Source organism: Rattus norvegicus, chromosome 9, assembly GCF_021556685.1.
Source record: "Rattus norvegicus strain SHRSP/BbbUtx chromosome 9, alternate assembly SHRSP_T2T, whole genome shotgun sequence".
Lineage (NCBI taxonomy): Eukaryota > Metazoa > Chordata > Mammalia > Rodentia > Muridae > Rattus > Rattus norvegicus.
In genome coordinates, this window is record NC_141542.1 from 23,452,108 (window position 1) to 23,475,141 (window position 23,034).

Consider the following 23,034-nt stretch of genomic DNA (forward strand, 5'->3'; position numbering starts at 1 on the left):
AGGGGCTCGAGACCCCAAAAGTACAACAATGCCAAGCAACCAGAGCTTCCAGGGACTAAGCCACTACCTAAAGACTATACATGGACTGACCCTGGACTCTGACCCCATAGGTAGCAATGAATATCCTAGTAAGAGCACCAGTGGAAGGGGAAGCCCTGGGTCCTGCTAAGACTGAACCCCCAGTGAACTAGTCTATGGGGGGTGGGCGGCAGTGGGGGGAGGGTTGGGAAGGGAACACCCATAAGGAAGGGGAAGGGGGAGGGGGATGTTTGCCCGGAAACCGGGAAAGGGAATAACACTCGAAATGTATATAAGAAATACTCAAGTTAATAAAAAAAAAAGGGAAAAAAAAAAAGAATCGACAAATGGGGGAACCTCATAAAACTGACAAGCTTCTGTAAGGCAAAGGACAGTGTCATTAGGACAAAAAGGCAACCAACAGATTGGGAAAAAATCTTTACCAATCCTGCTTCTGATAGAGGGTAATATCCAAAGTATACACAAAACACAAGAAGTTAGAGTACACAGAGCCAAACAACCCTGTTAATAAATGGGGTTCAGAGCTGAAGAAAACATTCTCAGCTGAGGAATATCGAATACGTGAAAAGCACATAAAGAAATGCTCAACATCCTTAGTCATCAGGGAAATGGAAATCAAAACAAAGCTGAGAATCCACCTCACACCAGTCAGGATGTCTAAGATCAAAAACTCAGGTGACAACAGATGCTGGTGAGGATGTGGAGAAAGAGGAACACTCGTCCATTGTTGCTGGGATGGCAAACTGGTACAAGCACTCTGGAAATCAGTCTGAAGGTTCCTCAGAAAATTGGACATTCCACTACCTGAGCACACAGCTATACCTGTCCTGGGCATATACCCAAAACATACTCCAACATAAAACAAACACACATGTTGCACTAAGTTTATAGCAGCCTTATTCATAATAGCCAGAAGGTGGCATGAACCCAGATGCCCTTCAACAGAGGAATTGATTCAAAAAATGGGGTACATCTACACAATGGAGTACCACTCAGCTATCAAAAACAATGACTACGTTCAATTCATAGGCAAATGGAAAGAACTAGAAAATATCATCCACAATGAGGTAATCAAATCACAGAAAAACACACTTGGTATGCTGTTGGGAGCGATGGCCTTGAAGCCCTCCATTATTGATGTTATTATTATGGTTAGCATTAAGTATGACTGGGTTCATGGAAAATCCCCAGCCAGCTGCAGAAGACTAACACAAATGTGGTGGTCAAGATGAATAATCATATGATAATGTGTGACGTTAAGATACCCAATGTCATGACCTGTAACCTTTCTGAAAAACCAACATCCTGCTAACTAATAGATGTGACAAACCTGTGACCTTTCTGACAACCTGTCACCATCAGCCGATTCCCTGACCACATGAATATTGTGTCCTTGGCGTGGGTAAATGTTTCTTACTTCTCTCCTTTCTCTGTTACCCTTTTTATGGTACAAATTCAGCCTTGGGGAAAAATAAAACTGTCGCCTTGATCAGACTCTTGTCTTGGAGTCCTTCGTCACGTCTCTTGTCCCCCATTCTCTTCCAGATTCTCAGCACCCCTCATTGACAGTATGCACTCATTGATACGTGGATATTGACCAAAACCTCGATTTACCCAAGATGCAATCTACAGATCTCAGGAAACTCAAGACGAAGGATGACCAAAGTGCAGATGTTCCCACTCCTTCTTAAAATGGGGAACAAAAATATCCATAGGAGGGGATATGGAGGCCAAATCTAAAGCAGAGACTGGAGGAACAGCCATTCAGAGTCTGCCCCACATGTGGCCCATATATATACAGCCACCAAAACTAGGTAAGATTGATGAAGCTAAAAAGTGCTTACTGAAAGGGACAGAATATGCATCTCCCCTGAGAGACACATCCAGGGCATGTCAAATAAAGAGGTCAGTGCTGGCAGTAAACTACTGAACTGAGAACAGGACACCCTTTATGGGAATTAGAAGAAGGATTCAAAGAGCTGAAGGGCTTGCAACCCCATAAGAACAGCAATGCCAACCAAATAAACCACTAGCAAAAGACTATACATGGACTGACCCAGGGGTCCAACTGCATATGTAGGAGAGAATATCCTTGTTGGGGCACCTGTGGAAGGGGAAGCCCTTGTTCTTAACAAGGTTGGACCCTGAGTGCGGGGGAATGTCCAGGAAGGGGTTTCTAAGTGGCATGGATTGGGGGACCATACATATGGGAGAGGGAAAGGCAGGGGAGCTTATGGACCAAAAGCTGGGAAAGGGAATAACGTTTGAATAAAACATATATATCTATTAAAAAAACTGAAATTTAAAAAAATGATACTAATACCAAAAAATAATTAAAAAAATGTGAATAAGAAAGAAATTTTAGGTTTTGGAAAAAGATGAATGCCAGGTATTTGAAAAACTGTATGACCATGGTAAACACTTTAATATACGTGAGAAATTATTTACATGTTAATGAACTGCATCTTTTTTTTAAATAGTGAATGGAAATCCAGTCCCTTCCTGGCTGTGAGGCTAGGTATCCAGATGTAGTGGAATTCATTATTTGTTGAGTCCTGAATCTTTGAGTCTGCTTCTAACTCAGCTTATGCCAAGGAAACTAGGCCAAGGTGATATCTAAGCCATTGACCAAACTATCTGGACTAACAATCACAGGTGAAATTCCACCTTGTAAATGGAGGAGAGGAATAAAAGATACCTTTAAGGATTTAAAAAAGATGAAATGTACCCAAAAAAATCCAATAAAAAAGTTTAAAATAAAAATAACTTAGGAAATACAAAATACTGGGGTGCCATTCCACAATCATGATGTGTTTCTTCTTTGATAGCTTACAGGTTAATTTACTTCTCTATAACTGTTTTCTCATTTCAAAGTACGTAATGGCATCATCTGTGGAGTGGATGGTAAGAACAAAAGCTTTGCCGAAAATGAATAATCAATCCCTCCCGAGCATGTGCTTAACATTCTAAGCACAGGGAAATTTCCTGAGGGGATTAAAAAACAAAATCCAAACATAAAACAGGAACAACAACGATGTAAAAACATTCTGCACGCTGGGTATGAAGGCATGTTGCAACTTTAATCAGCTTTGTAGGTATTTCTAATAAACACACAAAGAAACAAAAATCCTATCACAGTCCTAGCAGTTGCATCCAACAAAGAGAGAGCTGTGAGGTAGTGTGTGCTGCTTCTTTCCCCAGATACCCCTGGGCCTCAGGCCTGCACCCAGTGAGCTGGACCAAGAGAAGCCAGGTTGAAATTCCTGCTGCCATGGTAGGATTCTGCAGGAACATTTCCCTTTGACAACAAGGAACCTGTGTGGAGGAGACCTCTTGGTGAGTCCTCAAGGACTCTACGTGTCATATTCTACAGGGAGGAGCCCTGTCAGGTCTTTGGCAAGGCCAGCCAGTTGTATGGGGAAGTCTCTGGTCCTGTGGCAGAGGGCAAGGAATGGCAGAAAGAATGGCAGCTCCACTGAGAGCAAAGGATAACCCTTCTAGGCCTATGACCTCCTAATTAATTTATCTTTTCACCTGATGCCCTATTCACATTTTCTTACTATCATACAACTGTGATCTTGATGAGCAGCTGGGCTCTTGTTTTCTTAATCAGTTCTTTGCTGTCACAGACGTTTTTAACTTACTCCAGCCCATGAGACTTATTCATACCTTCTGTATGCAGTAGGACCCTTGGTGGGACTGTCATCTCAAAAATAGAAAGTTCCGTAATCCAAAAGATTGGACTCCAGTTTACCTCAGGCCAGGAAAGAAGTCAGCCACCATTAGTAAAAGAGCAAGGGAAAAATTACATAGGAAAAACAAGTGGCTTAATCAGAAGAAAAGATCCTCAACTTCTAAGGCCCGCACATCTGCACCCCTCTCTTCTGAGCTTTGTATAGTGATGTTGTATAACTCCAGATGGTAGTAAAAGGCAGAGTTCTTCCAAGAAAGGTCAGACATGATTTTCACTCTTACATCTCTGAGGTGGGGTGGCATTATAGCACACATTCATGTTGAATTATTATAACACCTATGATAAGAAGACAGAATCCATATATCACAATGCTAAATAGACCCCCTCCTGAACGTATGGACCCTTTAAAATTGAGGTTCAACCTGAACTCAGGCCATTCCACTCCCTTCCCATCCTCCTGATTCTTATGTTTGCTACAAGTAAAAGATCATGGTGTAGTCCCCAATATTCTCATGCCTAGACTTGTCTATTCACGAAGAATGATATTGGAGAAGTGAAGGTTATATAGTTACAATGCAGTAACACAAGGTCCAGGTTGACATTTGCTCACTGATGTCCAATTTAATTGTCTTGTTATATTTGAGAAAGGGAGGATGTCCTACATAATATATAAAACGGACAGAAATTTATTATTTTATATATGCCCTGTAGTTGATCCCTATGTTCCCAAGTAAAAGGAGTTTTTATTGCAAAAAAATAGGATTATAGACCATTGATTTTGTGAAATACATGGATATGTAATTGGAAACAATGTCAGCTGTCAAGCACTGCACACTAATCAGCTATTTCTCAGTTTTATACACTCAGAGGTCTAGAAGAAACATATTGGCCTCCAGAAAAAGGGAAATGCTCAGGAATCGAAATGTATGTCACATACATTGTCTCGAGTAGTAGATTTACTTTTAAGAAAAGTCTCCCTCCTCCTTGGTCCCTAGAGATTTGGGTGCTAAGAAAAATCTGTTCTCCAATTCAGGGTTGTAAGCAACCCTCCCCAGCAAAAGCATTGTTGACTTCTAATGAAGCAGAGAGACATATCTAGCTTTGAAATAGAGGTTGCCAAATGGTATTCCCAGTGACACATGGGAGACTGGAGGAAAGGGTCCCCACAGAAATTCATCAGTGTGGGGAGAGCTGGTTAGTAGGTAGGCCATAGAACTTTCCAGTGACATCAACAGCAAGCCGTTCACTGGATACTCTATTGTATCTAAGAGCTCCCTAGAATCTTCTGTGATGTCACCAGTGTTGTGGTGACACCAACTGCCTTTGGGATATTACTTCAGTTCCCTTTGGGTTCACAAGCAGGCATGTTTCACCAGCTGCTCAGGCTATTTCGGAAGGAAAGTGTTGATCAAGTAGAGACCGCACCAGGTCAAAGGGAAGCTGACCCCCTCTCTAGTGAAACAGGAAGGAGGAAATCATTCTGGGGAAGGCTTGGTGAGTCGTGGGCAGAGTTGGGGAACATCCTCAAGGAGGTAGGTTTGAGATGTGCCTTCTAAGACTAGGCCTTACAAGCAGGAGCCTTGGGATTTTTCAAAAACAAACCAAGAGTCAGGAGTTCCTGATCTTTAATTTGAGAGAAAGCCATAAAGTTGTAAGACTTCAGTGTCTTTTCTTGAAGCTTTTTAACTGTGAGTGTCAATGATTGGCAGGAGGATGCACTGTGAGATTAACAATGTGACCATCCATGGTTGGGAGTTGAAGCACTTCATCCTCTAGATTACTGTAGGTTACATAAGTCTCTGATGGCAAGAACAAAGAAGGATGCACCCCTAGTCATGAATTGAGTTCTCAGACACTTTGGGCTGGAATACACATGATTAGAGCTTGATGGTGCTAAGCATTATGAAGTCATTATGAACTCGAGGATTATCTGCACCACATCTGATATGAGATAACAATGTCGCAGATGTTTATGTCTCAGTCAGATTGTAACTTTCAGTGCGGGAGGTTGTGTAATAGTGTGGCACGTGTATGGCATTAGAGGTTGGGAAGAGGGACATAGCTTAAGAATCAACCTTTAAGAAAGCTTTTCTGCTCTTTCAGGGATTCACCCAGTCTCTACCATTTCCCCTTCCTCAACCTCCTTTTCTGATTCAGAATGATCTATTCTGCCCATTGGTTCAAATATGCAAATTCACTTGGGTTTATCTGTCTACAGGTTTTGGTAGGAAGGCGTCATCCCAAATTGTCATCAGTAAGCAAGAGGAGTGTCTAAAGGAACTGGAGGGACTCAAATTTGAAATCCAGAAGTGTCAATTCGAGAGGGATGAACTTTATCAAAATCTGGATCTTTATATCTATGATGAGTGGGACCACAGGTAGTCATTATGCCCAGTAACCTATTCACTGTCTTGCGCTCTCTCTCTGCTACCTCAAAATTTACTCATAGCACGAGAAAGTTTCACCTCTCATCCTGGATTTTAAGGAGCTTTGGCAGGCATTTGCTTGTGAGATAAGCTAGGTGCTGTGTGTTTAGGGTCAACCACTTTTGTACTTGACCCTGAGCCTCTTGGATTAGCATTGATTCTGTCAACAGCTAGAAGGACTGTGTCACACTTGCTGCAACTGTGTGTGTGAATGAAATGCCTGCACGTCATCACTCTTTCCTCTGAATTTGTTCATTATACTCTGATTCTATGGCACCTCCATGGATGTAGTTGGCATTCTAAATGTGTTTGGATATGGGTTGGTATGTATGTATGTGGAAGTATATGTGGTGTTTTACTCAGGATCAGGACGTCTGGGACCTTTGATGGGGTCTGAGGATTTGTTTGATCAACAGTTTGCAGTTCATGATAGTGATGAGTACGTGGAGGCCCACACTGATCAACAGAGCACTTTGCTCCTTCTGTATACCTTGGTGGCACCCAGGACTCTCTCGAGGGGAGGAGGTGCTATAAATCCTCTTCCCTGTCAAACTTAGTTATGCCCTCTGGGAATTTATGTAAGGATAGAAACCAAGGATTGAGTATACCTGCTTTCAAAACAAGAGAAATGTCATCACAGCTTTCTCTTGGGCCCAAAGCTGTGGCACAGACTGGAGGAATCTTCTTCCTGAACTAGTCAATTCCATCATGCTCACCTGGCCAGCTCTTGAAGGTCAGGTCCCTCCAACTGGTACCGTGGCTCTGTTGTCCTGTGCCCAGGATAATAAACTTAACCAGTACAAATACTTTGAAGGAGCAAGTATGTGGTACATACTGAGTTTAAGTAATAGAGAGAACAGTCTGATTTTACCTAATTTGTTTCACCTGCTTTGATCTTATTTTTTTATTTTTTTTAACTATCCAGGGATTGTTTATTGTGACCTAGAAATGGTCACTGTGGTCTTGACAGTTGTTATTCCCAAACAGGCAGCTCTCAGGCTCTGCCCACTCCTATATAGTGAGTCTTTGCAGAACCATATCTCTCAGGATTCCAAGGAGTCCTTATTTCAAAACTAATGTATGCTTATTTACATAGAAATATTTTCTGTGGATTGAGTCTCACTGTTGTCTTTTGGTCTGGTTTTTGAGTTTGCCACTTTCTTCCCTTCCACCATTCCTTGATTTTGAAATTTCTTATTATATATTTTTTATTTACATTTCACGTAATTCTGAAATCATGTGTTCAAAAGGTTATTTGTTCCTTTGGCCATGACCTAACCCAGGCTGCATGTCGAATTGCCAGTCCTTCAATCCGAACATGAGATGAGAATGATGGCTATGCAAATGATGACCAACTCAATAAGTGATGCCATGGAGAGGTACAAGGAGCTCATACAAGTGAACAGTTCCTACCGGTGAGTCGCTGACAGAGATGAGAACCCAGCACTAAGCAGGGAGTGCTTCTGTCCTGTATGACTTTGAACAAATTCAGGGCTCTGGTTCTGTAGTGTGTGACTCTTAACAAGAAGGCTGCCTCCTGGCAACGGTCTTAGATTTGTAGCTCTTGGCCTCAGTTGTCGTACATGTGAAGGGTGTAGAAGACCCTCCAATTTTTATTTTCCCCTTTTAAGATCCTCTAGATAGAAAAGGTTTGCACCATGATGTGAATATCAATCAACTCTGAATCTCTAGGACTCTGACAGGAGATTTAAAGATCTGTGATCCACGAGAAACACATGGAAAGATTGTATAGCTATTGGGTCTTCAACTACCCCTCAGAGGGGCTTTCCCCACAATGTGAAGATGGTTTCACCATACCATGGACATACGAGCTCCCTTATGGACCATTTCTTCTTCCTTGATTTATATAAACCGTCTTAGTGTCAAGATTTTCAGAAGTACTTTGATTCATGTGGAATGTGGATTCTGGATTTGACCCCCTCTAATTGGTGCTAACTTGTATAGTGTGGCTCTATGCTGGTGATTTCTGAGGATGAGGACCCTTGAAGGGATGATTGGACTTGCAGGAGTGACAGGCAAATAGAAGCTGGCTGGGATTTACCATTTTTTGTTTGTGGTTCAGCATCAGGCACTCCCAGCTCCTGCGTGAACAAGCTCAATTGAAGAACAATATACAGATTTTGCTGAATGAGAAGAGAGAACTGCTGGTGGAGCAGACTGAACTGCCAGCATCCTCTGTGGAGGCAAAGAGGCTCTGTGAAGAGGCCGGAATGAACATCTGTGACCCCAGAGCCAAGCAACAGCAGGTAGCGTTAGGGCTCAGGGTCAGGTTGTCCTCATGTCTCACCATAACCATAGACAAACCAATGTAACTGTCTATTGACTGATCCATGTCCTGACCTAGGTCTCATCCAAGTGTTCATTCATGTGATGGTTTACAAGGCTTTCTGTGGAGATAGTACCTTTTCAAGAAACTGCATGTTTGGAAAGCAAATGCTCCTGCTCTTCGAGAATCTGCACTTCATTAAGGGAGATAGGTTGATCACACAGCACAGCACTACATGCCATTATGTATGGAGGGTGCTATGTGGGAGCCCCTCTTTAGACTAGAACAGGGCTTTGAGGGATGAAGCAAAAGCCTGGAGCTCATTTTATTTTCAGGAATCGTGTGAGACTCAGGAAGTAAGTAGTTTTCAAGGAGGAGAGCCTGGTGGAAATGCCAAAGAAATGGTTCTCATTGTCATTTGTGGTGGCTTTTGTTCTTCCTCCCCTCATGTCCCTGTATATGAAGATGGTGACTTCATGCTTCATAGATCTTGGGTAACTACAGAGCCTGTGTATCAGTATGTCAGTCCTGTCTTATTTGAGTGCTCCTGGAGAGTTCATAACTGGGCCTTACAACCTGAAGCTGGTTAGAAGAGCAAGGATGTGGAAAAGGTTTCTCAAAGGCTGAGGGTTGGCATGAGAGACTTGAGACTTCAAGAACAAAGTTATCCGTATGTACCCCCAATTCTCACCAAGAAAGGTGCATTCCTGTGCTGACCTGCATCTTAGGGAGCATGCGGGGAGGCCAGTTCATGACATGCAGTTTTGTCCAGTCATTATCTAACTTAGTCCTTTAAGCCTAGGTCTCTCAACAAACATGAAGCTTCCTGTTTTGTGCTGGCCAGCAGTCTTTGCATCATTCGTCCAGTTCCAAGTGGAGCCCCCTCTCTTATTTGTCTCAACACATTCTTAAACCATTCAGCTATTTTAAAAATAAGGATTAGATTTCTTTACTTTACCTGAACAGTGTTATCCCCCGGGAAGATTCTGGATTGTCTTATTGGCTTCACCATGATCTTGCATGGAATCCTAGAGTGCAACCCTCTGCTGACATTGCTTTGCTGACTATATCATGGGCACTGCATTCTTTCAGGATAGATTCCCTCTCAATATTGTACACAGTGCTGCATTTCAGAAAATTCACTGTATGTTATTTATTTAGCCTTTTTCTGACTGACATTGAGGTTGTTTTAATATCACAGGAACTCTAATGTGATCAAATGTTCCTGGAAACTGACCATGAGTCACTGTCTTCTTTGATGCTTCCAAAGTCTTCTATGAAGGAAACGGTAGTTTTAGTGAGGGGCCTATGATGAGTCAGCATAGAGCTTGATGGAGTCTTTTCCTAGAAATCTCTCTCTTGAGGATTTGATGTTGTGTTGTTTAGGCTATCTGTGCAGAACATGTAACTTACTTGTTGGACCAGCAAGTATCTGCATAGAAAGGTTTCCTCAAGTGGAAATGAGTACAGGCCAGGCCAGCACAGCCTGCTTGAGTCTAAGAGACTTGTACACAGCATTGTTTGCACTAATTCCTCACTCAACAGGAAATGTGCTGCCTAACAGCAAAGTTTTCATTTGTGCTTGCGAGTGTGTATCTGTGTATGAGTGTGTGTGCGTGTGTGTGTGTGTGTGTGTGTGTGTGTGTGTGTGTGGTGTGGGTATATGTGTGTGTGTGTGTTTTCAGTAGTGAACGTGTGTTTCCCTCTATTTCCAAGTTTCATGAGAAAAATACTCTAAGCATTCACTTTACATCCATTAAACATGAAATAGAGCTGCCCAGTCATTTGGCATCTCCATCTAGCTCTGTACAGCAAAAGGACACTTAAATTACTAATTTATTCTGTTTCCAAAAATTTCAGAACAGAATTATTTTGTGAAGTCTGGGGGAGGAGTGGAAATATGTTCAAGTGGGTCGTGTTTCACAGGGGTAACAAATGGTACAGGCCTAGAGCTTGCAGGTCCCTTTTTGTTATGGTGTAGAAGCAGGACAATAAAATCCTTTAGAAATGCAACCCTCAAAAAGAGGACACAAAAACACCTGTAAAGTTAGATTTTCAAGTGATTAGGGGCAAAACTACTGATCTGCATTGAAATCCTTTGGAGCACATCAAAGGAATGGAGTACTGGGATGTAAGGGCAAGGCTTCTCTAGAAAAATCCATGAGTTTATTCTGCTTCTCTGTTCTTTGTGAATTGTGAAATCCCACTGGAAGGTTATGTCACTCACTGTGTCTTCTCCAAGGTTGCTTTCCACATTGCATGCTACCATTTCTTTCCAGCTACCTTGGCACACTACAACTTCCCCTGGGAGTTTGGCTTGGATTTTATTCATTGAGATTGAGTTGCTTGGAGTTATATCGTCATCCAGCAAAAGCCCCATAGCTATGCTGTGGTGCAAGAACAGGGCAGTTTCAGGAGCCCCTTTAGGTGCACAGATAATCTAAAGCGCTCCCCTATGTTATCTGTGTAGCATTCTGCAAGTGCTGTCAATCAACATCATTGTCTCTCAGTTAATTTCAGCCTCAATGGAGTTAGGAGAAATGATGAAATTCAGACGGGTCTGACAGTGTAAGAACAGGTAGCCCTATGAGAAGCCATGTTCAGAAAGTGGAACAGAAGTTTTAGTTAACACAGTGATTCCACAACAAGGAGTAGGTATTGCCATTGCAACTAGGGAGCATCAGTGTTGTAGTGGTCCCAGAGTAACCTTGAAGGAGAATCTATCCAGACGTCCATCAGCCAAGGAGTAAAAGTGTACCATACGATGGAGCCCTTCCATAGATTCTGATTCAGTGTGAGATAATCCATGCAAGCTTTTACTTACTTATTCAAATTATCTGTGGAACAATCACATTACAGGGAGAAAATTTGTTGATTTGGATCCTGGTTATGGAGATTTCCTATGATTCTAGCTTTGGGCATGAAGTCACTCAGGCTATGGTAAAGACAGCTCCGATTAGAAGAAGTTGCACACTTTGGGGAAAGTCTGAAAGAGTGAACAAGAACAAGAGTCTAGTCCACCACCAACATAAGATCCTTTGCTGAGCAACAAGACAGCTCTACACAGCCTTTGGGACTTGCTAAGCCAGATTGTTAATGGGGAAAGAACCCTGAGTCTATGACGGTTTATGGGAGGACAGCACATCACTGACTGAGCTGTATATGGGCTCTGGCCACTATGTACTTATCACACTCAACATTTGTTTTTATGCCTCCAGCGAATCCTGGGGAATCTTTACATTAAGCATTAATGTTCAGGTAGGAACACAGGCTGGAAGAAGCCATTTGAATATCCTTCCCTATATAAATACCCTTTTTGGGTGGATGACCACCTACAGGGATTTCAGCCTCAGGCAGCTAAGGAGCTACTCAGAGTGTAGTTCTGGTACAGTTCATGTGAATTTTGCCCATGAAACAATATATATGATCCTCTGGATTTCTTGCTATGTTCTACTCCTTTCTTCCTGTGATCTCTCCGGAAAGATCTGAGGACATTTTCTCTTCTGTCCTCTCACAAATTGCCTTACACTAGCCATAGACTTACAGGGGTGCTGTTCTGTTTCTACATCACAATCACCTTTAATGTCCGTGTGTACGCTGGGAAGATTTGCATGGAGCGCATTCTCAGTGATTACAGGATCTATGCAATTCCCATGGATTGGATGTGAGATGGCTTCTCTGTGCATTTGCAGACTCAGTGGTTACAAATTGAACCTACGCAGGTTCCTTCAGTGCTAACATAATCAGAACTTTCACCCTAATTCTGGGCATGTTCTCCAGAAGGAATCCACATGGTATTCTAGGTTGCTCATACCATTCCTGAACTCAGATTCAGACCCAGCTACAATGTTATTATTCAATATAATAAACCTGGACCAGTGGGAAAAAATGCTCATTTTTCTCTTAATCCCAGTACAGTGCATAGTCCACAGTTCAAATTCTAGCAGTTTGAAAAGCTGAGATATAAATCCAAGCACAGGTACTCTAGGACACTTGGGGATGCAGGGACTGACCTCAGCTGACAGGTCATGCTGGATTGTCCAACTGAATAGAGCTGATGTAAGAGGGAGAGCTGAATTGACAACCACTCACTAAATCTTTATTCCCTTGCTCTGCTAGGTCTGAAATTCTCTAGCAGAAACTCGAACATGACACAGACCAGGACAAGATCTCCCTTGGAGAGAAGAGCTACAGGAGGAGAACTAAGTGTGCACAGCAAATACACCACTATTGCGTCTCATCTGTAATGTCCATAGCAATTGTGGACTGCATTTTCCCATTTTCCTCCTTTAGTTTAACTTCTTTGGATTGAATAGGCCTTACTTTCACCTCGGCTCTCTCCAGCATGTGTGCACTTTTTGAGGGACCCAGAGAAGTGCTGATGCACATCAATCAAGAGCTGCTGGTCATCCAGAAAGACTGTGCACGTGTAAATTTGTACTTGTCCTGATGGGTCATCCAGAAGAGTTTCATGGAGATCAGTTCACAACATTGGAACGTCTTTGAGACAAAGTCTGTAATATCATTTATACTCAGTATTGGTAGGCTTTATCCTTAATACCCCCACTCCAACAAAACAGACCTACTTCCACTCCCCTTGAAAAGATTATTACCATCACTAACTGCTTGTCTACTATGTCTCCAAGGCAAGCCACGGGCTATAAGTCTATTCGGCAAAAGGAGCAGCAAAAAATGCTTAGTGCAATTCCTCTATTTAAAGTTTGGTTAATTTTTAATTGTTTTGGTTAGTTGGTTTTCCTTCTATTCATTTGAAGATTTGTTATTTATCTGTTGTTATTTTGTTCATTTGCTTTTCTATTTTGATAAGGATATAGACTGTATATATTGACTACCTGCATCTGGTTACTCTCAAGTAAATTGGATGTATTCTGGTCAATAAAGGAGTAATCTCAAACTCTTCACTTCTTAGAACCTTCTTTATTGGTCATTAGTGTCAACATCTGAAGTCCCACAGCTATCAGAAAAGGATGGATCTCTGCATTCTCATGAGGACTGGGCATCATATCACTTCCCAGTCAGACTGAGATTCACAGGCATTTATACAGTCACTGTGCACTGTGTTTCCAACTCTGAATTTCAACTTCATCATGCATACATTACCCACTGTGTATGCTTGCTGTCAAATATATAGTTACCTCTAAATTATACTCTGTCGATGAGAGTTTTGACCAAATTAGTAGGATAAACATTAATTTTTCTGTAACACCTCCCAGGACATATAAACATGGTACAAGGGAGTTTAAAGCCATCGGGAATCCTGCACCCAAATCCCAGGGCAGAAAATGCTGAACACCCAGGAATGCAGATAATCCTGAGACCACAGGAAAGAAAGCCACTTCTGACCAGCTCTGCCTACATCTCTGGCCCAATATTAATCTGCATGGTGCCTCTGGAAACAGGAATAGAGGAGCAGTCAGTGGCAGGAACCTGCTTGGTCCAGCCTGGGCCCAGAACCTACCTGGGCCCTGAGCATATTTGAAGAAAACCATAGGCATACAATTCTCTGTTTCCTGACTGTGGTTTATTTTGATTCAAAGCTCAAAATACCATTTTGTTGTTGTTGATTTTTAGTTGGATATTTTTCATTTCGAATTCAAATGTTATTCCTTCCTTGTTTTCCAGAAATCAGTCTGAATACCATCACCCTCCCCCTCTTCTATAAAGGTGTTCCCTTCACCATCCATCCACTTTCCCAGCCTAAGCAGGACCAAGGGCTGCTCATTCCATTTGTGCCCAAGAAGACCATCCTCTGATACACGTGCAGATGAGGCCATGGCACAGTCCCTGTATAGTGATTGGTACTGGTTTAGTCTCTGGGAACTCTGCTTGGCAGGCATGGTTGTTCTTATGGGGTTGCAAGTCCCTTCAGCTCTTTCAATCTTTCTGTAATTCCTCCAACTGAGGTCCAGTTCTCAGTTCAATGCTTTGCTGCTAGCATTTGCCACTGTATTTGACATGATCTGGCTGTGCCTCTCAGGAGACATCTATATCCAGTTCCTATCAGCCTGCAGCTCTTAGCTTCATCCACCTTATCTAGTTTGAAGGCTGTATATGTATAGGCCACTCGTGGGGTAGACTCTGAATGGCCATTCCTCTAGGCTCTGTTTTAAACTTTGCCTCCTTATCCCTTCAATAGGGATTCTTCTTCTCCTGTACAGGAAAGAGTGAAGAATCAGCATTTTGTTTATCCTTCCTGAATTTCATTTGGTCTGTGAATCTTGGAGAATTAGAGCATTTGGACTAATATCCACTTATCAATGAGTGCATACCATGTGTGTGTTTCTGTCATTGGGTTAACTCACTCAGGATGATATGTTTTAGTTCGTTCTCTTTGCCTATGAATTTCATGAAATCATTGTTTTTGATATCTCTGTAGTACTCCATTGTGTAGATATACCACACTTTCTGTTTCCATTCCTTTGTTGAAGGGCATCTGGGATCTTTTCATTTTCTGACTATTATAAATAAGGCTGCTATTAACATGGTGGAGCATGTGCCCTGTTGTATGTTGGAGCATCTTTTGGATATATGTGCAAGAGGGGTATAGCTGGGTCCTCAGCTAGTGCAATGTCTAATTTTCTGAGGAACCTCCAGACTGATATCCAGAATGTTTGTACCAGTCTGCAATCTCACCAACAATGGAGGATTGTTCCTCTTTCTCACATCCGTGCAAGCATCTTCTATAGCCTGAGTGTTTGATCTTAGCCATTCAGACTGGTGTGAGGTGGAATCTCAGGGTTGTTTTGATTTGCATTTCCCACATAACTAAAGATGTTGAACATTTCTTTTGGTGCTTCTCAGCCACTCCATATTCCTCAGCTATGAATTCTTTGTTTAGCTGTGAACCTCAATTTTAATAGGGTTATTAGTCTCACTGCAGTCCAACTTCATGAGTTCTTGTATATTTTGGATATTAGCCCTCTATCAGTTGTAGGATTAGTAAAGGTCTTTTCCCAATCTGTTGGTTGCTGTTTTGTCCTAACCACAGTGTCCTTTGTCTTACAGAAGCTTTGTAGCTTTATGAGGTCCCATTTGTCTATTCTTGATCTTAGAGCATAAGCCATTCGTGTTTTGTTCAGGAAATTTTTTCCAGTGTCCATGTGTTCAAGAATCTTCCCCGCTTTTGCTTCTATTAGTTTGAGTGATCTGGTTTGATGTAGAGGTCCTTGATCCACCTGGACTTAAGCTTTACACAGGGCAATAAGAAGAGGATGATTTTTACTCCTCCATATGCTGACCTCCATTTGAACCAGCACCCTTTGCTAAAAATGCTATCCTTTTTCCACTGGATGCTTTTGTCTCCTTTGTCAAAAATCAAGGGAACATACGTGTGCTGGTTCATTTCTGGGTCTGCAGTTCTATTCCACTGGTCTATCTTCCTGTCTCTGTACCAATACCATACAGTTATATCACTAATGCTGTGTAAACTGCTTGAGTTCAGGGATGGTGATTCCCAGGGAAGTCCTTTTATTGTTGAGGATAGTTTTAGCTATCCTGCGTTACTTGTTATTCCAAATGAATTTGCAAATTGTTCTGTCTAACCCTATGAAGAATTGGAATCGAATTTTGATGGAGAGTGCATTGCAACTGTAGGTCACTTTGGGAAAATGGCCATTTTTACTATCTTCATACTTCCAAGCCATGAACATGGGAGATCTTTCCATTTTCTGAATCTTCTTCTATTTCTTTCTTCATATCATGAAGTTCTTGTCACACAGATCTTTCACTTGTTTGATAAAAGTCACACTGAGGTATTTTTATATGATTTGGGACTACTATGAAAGGTGTCATTTCCCTAATTTCTTTCTCAGCTTGTTTATCTTTTGTGTAGAGGAAGGCTACTGATTTGTTTGAGTTAATTTTATACCCAACCACTTTGCTGAAGTTGTTTATCAGGCTTAGGAGTTCTCTGTTGTAACTTTTGGGGTGTCCCATGTATACTACCCTATCCTCTGCAACAGTGATATTTTGACTTCTTCCTTTCCAATCTGAATCCTTTTGACCTCCCTTTGTTGTCTGAGTTCTGGCTAATGCTGGGGACAACATACAATGGAGACATCTCTGTAGCCCGCAGTAGCTTTTTGTAAAAACTGGTTGTTTCCATTTCTCCAAACCTTAGCCCTAGACAATGGCTGTATAGATTTCATTTGTGTGTGACTGCCTATCAGTTGGCCTTGGTGTGCACAATTATTGTATTATATCTGACTTTACTACTTCTTTCTCCTTCTGCTCTGGTGAATTCTGTGAAACTAGATGTTCGTTGATTTTATGATTCTTAGACAATTGGAAATTGATGCATAGGGGCACAGCACAGCACAGCCCTAGTGGCCCAGGTGGATACTGTGTATTCTCATCTTGGAAAAAATGTAATAACTGCAGAATTGTAGTTCTAGATTAGGGTTTGACTTGCAAAGACAGCTTGAAGAAAATAAGAGAAAATGAATTAGAGCCAACATTGGGACCCTAAGAAAAGAAAAAGTTATTGAAGTTAGGAAGTAAGTTTTACATAATATTATAGACTGGTTAAGGAATTATAGAATATATAAAATAATATACTAGTAAACTAAGTCAAACTACTGGAACTCTTATGAGAGTCATTGTGTGCAAGGAACAGAACGCTAGTGGAATTAGTGTGCTAAGGGTTACCTTGATTCTTTCTGGCCACTGCCTGGCAGTTTTGCCCATGTCATTTATCATTAGAGTGTCACAGGAAAATGCAATTAGCTGATCTCGGAGCTTTTGACTCTGAAGTATAAAAGTAAAGAGTTAAAGTTTAAATAATGATAAGTTTACAATTATTATTATTATATTGGCCACAGGCCTGGGTATAGGGCAACCCTGAAACTTTGGAGAACAGTTGAAATTCTTAGTTCTTGGTGAGATGTAGTCATTCTTTGCATTTGATTTGGTAATGGTTATAAAATCTCTTTTTTCTACCCGCTTTTGGATTATTAATAAAGGACTGGGGCAAGAGAAAGGCTATAGAACATGTGAAGAGTAAATGAGAGAGAGCATGAGGGAGTGAATGAGAGAGTAAATGACAGAGCAAATGTAAGAACAAATGTGAGAGCGAATGAGAGAGCATTAGAAGAGCATGTGAAGAGTGAGTGGAGAGAGAATGTGAAGAGTAAATGAGGAAGCTAATGAGAGAGCGATTCTGAGAACAAATGTGAGAGCCAGGGAGAGAGCATGAGGAGAGCATTTGAGAATGAGTGAGGAGAGAATGTGAGGTGTGTGTGAAGACTGTGTGTGTGCGTGACAGGAGAGTGCATGTGCTGTGTGTGAGATATGTGTGAGGTGTGTGTGAAGATTGTGTGTGTGCGTGACAGGAGAGTGCATGTGCTGTGTGTGAGATATGTGTGAGGTGTGTATGAAGATTGTGTGTGTGCGTGACAGGAGAGTGCATGTGGTGTGTGTGAGATATGTATGAGGTGTGTATGAAGACTGTGTGTGTGAGTGACAGGAGAGTGCATGTGGTGTGTGTGAGATATGTACGAGGTGTGTATGAAGAGTGTGTGTGAGAATGAAAGGGTAATGAACAGACGTGTGCATGATTCTGGGAGTTTGAGAAAAGAAAAGTGCAATAAAAAAAGCAGAGTGCACAAAAGAATGCAGCATGTGTGCAGCCTCAAGCTGAGAGAGAGAGAGAGAAAGAGAGAGAGAGAGAGAGAGAGAGAGAGAGAGAGAGAGAGAGAGGAGAGAATGACTTTAAGCCTTGAAGTTGCCTATCAGTTTGTACCCAAAGAGGAGTCTGTGGATATGTATTATGTGCCTTCCAGATATTCCTGCTTTCAGGTGAGAACTCTGATCCTGTGACCGAGGGCCATGAAAGGCTGAAAGAATGGCTGCTCCCCTGAGGAGAAAGGATAAAACTTTTAGGTCTATGACCTCCTAATTTATCTTTTCACCTGAAGACTTATTATTAAATTTTCTTACTGGGATAAAACTACGATCCTGGTGAGCGTCTTGTCTCTTGGATGCTCAATCAGTTCTTTGTTGTCACAGACTGTTTGAGCTTACTCCAGTCACTGGGACTTATTCACACCTTCCAGTTTCCTGAACTTTTCAGATTTCTAACATTTGTGGCAAACTGAGTGACAAAAGCAATGAATGTTGAGCACTTCCTTGGGGTCCAGTGCATATAGAGCTATGGGTGTATGGATATGGTAAATCCGTAGGAGTTACTCTAAGAAAGTAGGACTGTGCTCTTAGGATCCCTGCCTGACCTCACTTCACTTTGCCAGCTTTGTGGGCTTCTACACTGCTGCTCTGAGAAGAACTGAAAACTAATGGAATAGATGTGTAGCCTCCCATTACCTTTGTCATTGTTAGGATATTAGTAGGATAGGTTTGATTGAAATATACTCTCAGGAATATTAACAAAACCATTGCCTCTTGAGGACCATCTGGAGGAAGTACCAAGTTCACAGACAGTTCTTAAAAAACTTCTCAAAGCCAGCAAACTGGAGCATGAAGAAAGCCAAGTCCAAGGCATTCAAAACCAGCATCCTCACCAATGCCCCCAGGAAAGGCTTTGGTAAAAGTAGGGAGATACTGAGACTGTTGGCCCTCATACACTCAGAGAAGACTGTGCCAGGAGAATTGGGGAAGGATTGTGGGAGAGTAATTAGGTATCAGTAGTGAAGAAAAAGAAAAAAATATATAAATGGAAATAAAATAAAAGTCTTTAACAAAATGGAACACAATGTATTGCTGAACTAACTCTACTCTGTTTACACTTGCACATGCGTTAACATCTAGAGAGACTAGATGTGATAAAGTAGGATGCCCTTTTCATTTACATATACTATGTACACAGCCAAGATAAATGACGTGGATAACGTCCAGATCACAGATCCATTGTTCCATCGAATCTATGTGACTCTGCTTCCCTTTATGAACACTGTGGAGGCCTCCTCTCATCCAGGTCTCAGGGCTCAAGCAAAATGCAGTCCCCTATGATCTCTGGCCAAGTGCTCTTGAGTTCCCAAAAGAACTCTGCCTCAGGCTGCAGAGGCACTGAAGGGCCAGCCTTCACCTTCAAGGTGCAACCATTCTTTCAGTCTTTCCAGGCTCTCTGTGACTCAACTGGAGGCTTCAGCAGAGGCCTTTCATCTCAATAACAGAAGCTTACCTGATCCAAAACATTGGGAAGCCATCCTACACTCCTGATTGGCTGGTTTCCTCAGACCAAACAACATAGCTCTCTTCTTTATGCCTGTTTTCCTGATTTGAAAGTAAATAATGTGACCATCTGTGGTGTTGGTGGTAAGAATAAAATGCTTAAAATGAATAACAGGCCCATGCAGAGCATGGCTTTACATTCTAGGTACAGAGTGAAGAGTTAGAGGGAATTACCAAAGAAAACAATAAGAATCCTAACAACAATTACAGAAATTATGAAATGAAATAAAACAAAAACAAAAGAAAAAACAAAAATACCTTGTGGGTGCTGGTATAAAAGGCATGTATTAACTCTGACCAGCTTTGTAGGTATTTCTAATACAAAACAAACAAACAAACAAACAAACAAACAAACAGCCTTATTACACTTGCAGCAGGTACAGGAGAGAAAGCTGGGAGATATCCTGTGCTGCTGCTCCCATGCTGTGATTCTGCAGCAACAACTTCCTTGGGAATAGGATCCATTATGCAGTGGGATCCCTTGCAGGGCCTGTCATCTCAAAAATAGGGGCTTCCCTAATCCAAAACCTTGGAATCCAGTTTACTTCAGGCCAGGAATGAAGTCAACCATCATTGGGGAAAGAGCCAAGGAAAAATTACATAGGAAAAAATATGTGCCTTAATCAGAAAAGATCCTCAACTTCTAAGGCCTCCACAATCTCCACCCCTCTCTTCTGAGCTGTGCATAGTGATGTCGTATAACTCCAGATGGTAGTAAAAGGCAGAGATCTTCCCAGAGAAGTCATACATGATTTTCATCCTAACATATGTGAGGTTAGGTGGCATCTTATCACAGAGTCAGCACACCCGGGATAAGGACACAGAAGCCACAGATGACAATGCCACATGAACTGTCTCCTGAACTTATGGACCCATTAAAATTGAGGTTTAGCTTAACCTTAGGCCATTCCACTCCCTGCCCATCCGCCTGATTTTTATGTTTGCTCTGAGTAAAAGATCAGAGTGTAGCCCCAAATATCCTCATGATTGGACTTGGAAATTCAGGAAGAATGATATTGGAGAAGGGATGGCCATGTGGTTACAATGTGGTAACTAGTTTCTGACCAGGAACCTCGTCCTTAGCCAATGGGGACTTTCAGGCTGGGCCTCCTGCTTGTTCCAGTGCAGGCTAAGATTTCAGGGTCAGGCCACCTCTTGAGCCCCATACAGGGCTGCCTACATACTCTCCTGATTGCATTAGAGCCAGAGTGCTCTCCACCCTCTCCTCTTCTCTCCTCTTTGTCACAGCCATGGTCCCCAAGAGCACTTGTCAAACACCTTTATACATCTATCTCTATTTCAAAGTCAGGTTCCCAGAGAATCAATCCCCATAGCTGACCATAAATAAGTATTCACTGTGTGTGTATATATATCATGTTTTAGAACACAGAATGGGGATTCTTGGTGAAAGCTTTGTGGACATGTGTCTTTGCACTGGGATCTTTCCACATGACTTAGATATCCTTGCCATGAGGTCATTACCAGTCACCTTGCCATTTCAGTTTCATGTTTCTTTTGGATGCTATCGCTGTTTGATGTAAGATCCAAGGCTGAACTTCCATACTGGGCTATGGTTTCAGACTTGCTTTACAGCCATATGGCCCTCGGGTTGTTTCCTTTTGATCCTAGAGGTTGATTAATCTTTCCAGCAAGGCTTCCAGTACTTGATAGGACTGTGCTACATGCTGTCAGAGCAGAGTTATACAGAATTCATATGCTGGCCTTCCACTGACGGTGCTGACCTTTGCCAAGTCCTCAAACAGGGCAGCACTTGGAAAAAACCCTGCCGGCAAAGAAATCATATACGTGGGTCTACCCCTGGCTCCTTGAGAAATGAAAGAGGAATATGGTCTTGGCTTACTGGAAGTCTTATCCCAAGACTTGGGAAGGGGACTCCCAGAGAGCACTAAGCCTTCTCCTCATCCATCATAGTCTGTATAGCCTGTGGCTTTCATTTGGTCGGTGTGATGACCTTAAAATGTTCTAGTTATTTCTGCCATGTTCTGTCTCTATACCTAGACATGACCTCAGGTGTACAGTCACATTGGAAACATAAAAAGCCTTGCACCTGAATTGTGAGATTCAATGTGTGTTATATTTAAAATACCACAATAATTGAGTGGTCATTGCTACAGTAAATATTATTAGGGGGTTTCTACCCCACCGTAGATCACTTAGTTCCCAAATAAAAGACACAAAACTTTTAGATTTATAATAAGCCTTAAAGTACTAGAGCTGGGCAGACATCAACCCTCTGTGCTATTTTTTCTGCTTCCCTGTCCATAACCCCGAGGTACTGCTTGCCATGCTCTGCCTGGGCCACTCCTGTTCTGAGAGGCTGGCCCTCATGGCAATACACTCATGATCTACCTACCCTATGGGGTGGTGTCTCCTTCCTTCTCCTCCCATGTCCTTTCCCTCTCCTCATGGACCCTGCCTGAGCCCCCAAGCCCAGGGAAACTTTGCTCTGTCCCCTCTCTTCTGCACAGCCCTTGTTGTAAGGATTTTATTAACCAATCAGGGATAACATAGGAGGCAAAAAAAAAATCTGGTATACATGAGGATCTCCTTGTCTTGGAGCAACCAGGCGTTAGGGTACAGAATTTAGCATTTGAATATACAGCAGCACAGACTAACCCATTATATGCCGATCTACTTTGTAGTTGGACTCAAAGCTTGGCTCTCACACCCGTTAGATGTTCAACCCTGGAGAAGTTATTTTACCTTTGTGTGACTCAATTCCCTTATCTGCACAGTTAGGATGATAACGAGTGTTTAATTCACAGAGTTGTCTTTGGGACTGATGAATCAATATATTTAGTAGTTAAGTAGTGGCTATCATTGCCAACGTTTTCCCAAGTCACTTCTAGGAGGTCAACTGACTCCTAGGTGAGTCTTTGGTTACACTGCTTCAGTTTTCTGTGGCTACACTGTTCAAATGGCACCCACTGGTCACACATGGCTATTTGAGATGAACTGAACTTAGAACTAAAATCTGCATCTTTAGTCACATCAGGCAAACCAGGAGGCAAACAGCCAGCCAGAATCCATAGCCAGAAATACTGCAGATATAGAATATTTCTATCATCTACAAATTTCTCATGGACAGCAGTGGTCTAGGTTCTTGGTGTCTGGTTTTTCCTTCAGGGAGAATTACTTGCTCTACTAATATCAAAAGGTTTATTTTTAAAGCAACGTTACCAAAATATGACTTACTCACCCCCAAATTAATCCAGTTCAAGTCTACAATGCAATGGTTCCCCATAAATCTTCCCGAGTTCGTCGCTAGACCACGGAACAAAAGAACAAGAGTGTATGCAGTTATGTAAAATGGTATGCAACAGTATTGACCACTGCATAATTATACTGCACTACTTTTGAAT

General features: G+C 42.0%; 2 protein-coding genes across 3 annotated transcripts in view; both read left to right on the top strand.

Annotated features, from left to right (window-relative positions):
* Positions 1 to 23,034, top strand: part of LOC148003534 (disks large homolog 5-like) — a 446,357-nt gene that overhangs the window by 15,014 nt on the left and 408,309 nt on the right. The window lies entirely within an intron of this gene.
* On the top strand, positions 5,024 to 13,364 carry LOC148003535 (disks large homolog 5-like). 2 transcript variants are annotated; one of them, XM_087568857.1, is made up of 5 exons: positions 5,024 to 5,227; positions 5,952 to 6,111; positions 7,443 to 7,574; positions 8,243 to 8,426; positions 12,566 to 13,361. In XM_087568857.1, exons 1-5 carry the CDS (start codon positions 5,098 to 5,100, stop codon positions 12,569 to 12,571), a joined length of 612 nt encoding a protein of 203 aa, XP_087424983.1. In that variant the 5' UTR covers positions 5,024 to 5,097; the 3' UTR covers positions 12,572 to 13,361. The 2 variants fall into 2 exon arrangements, with proteins under 2 accessions (XP_087424983.1, XP_087424982.1); XM_087568856.1 differs by having other exon boundaries at positions 5,035 to 5,227; positions 7,410 to 7,574; positions 12,566 to 13,364.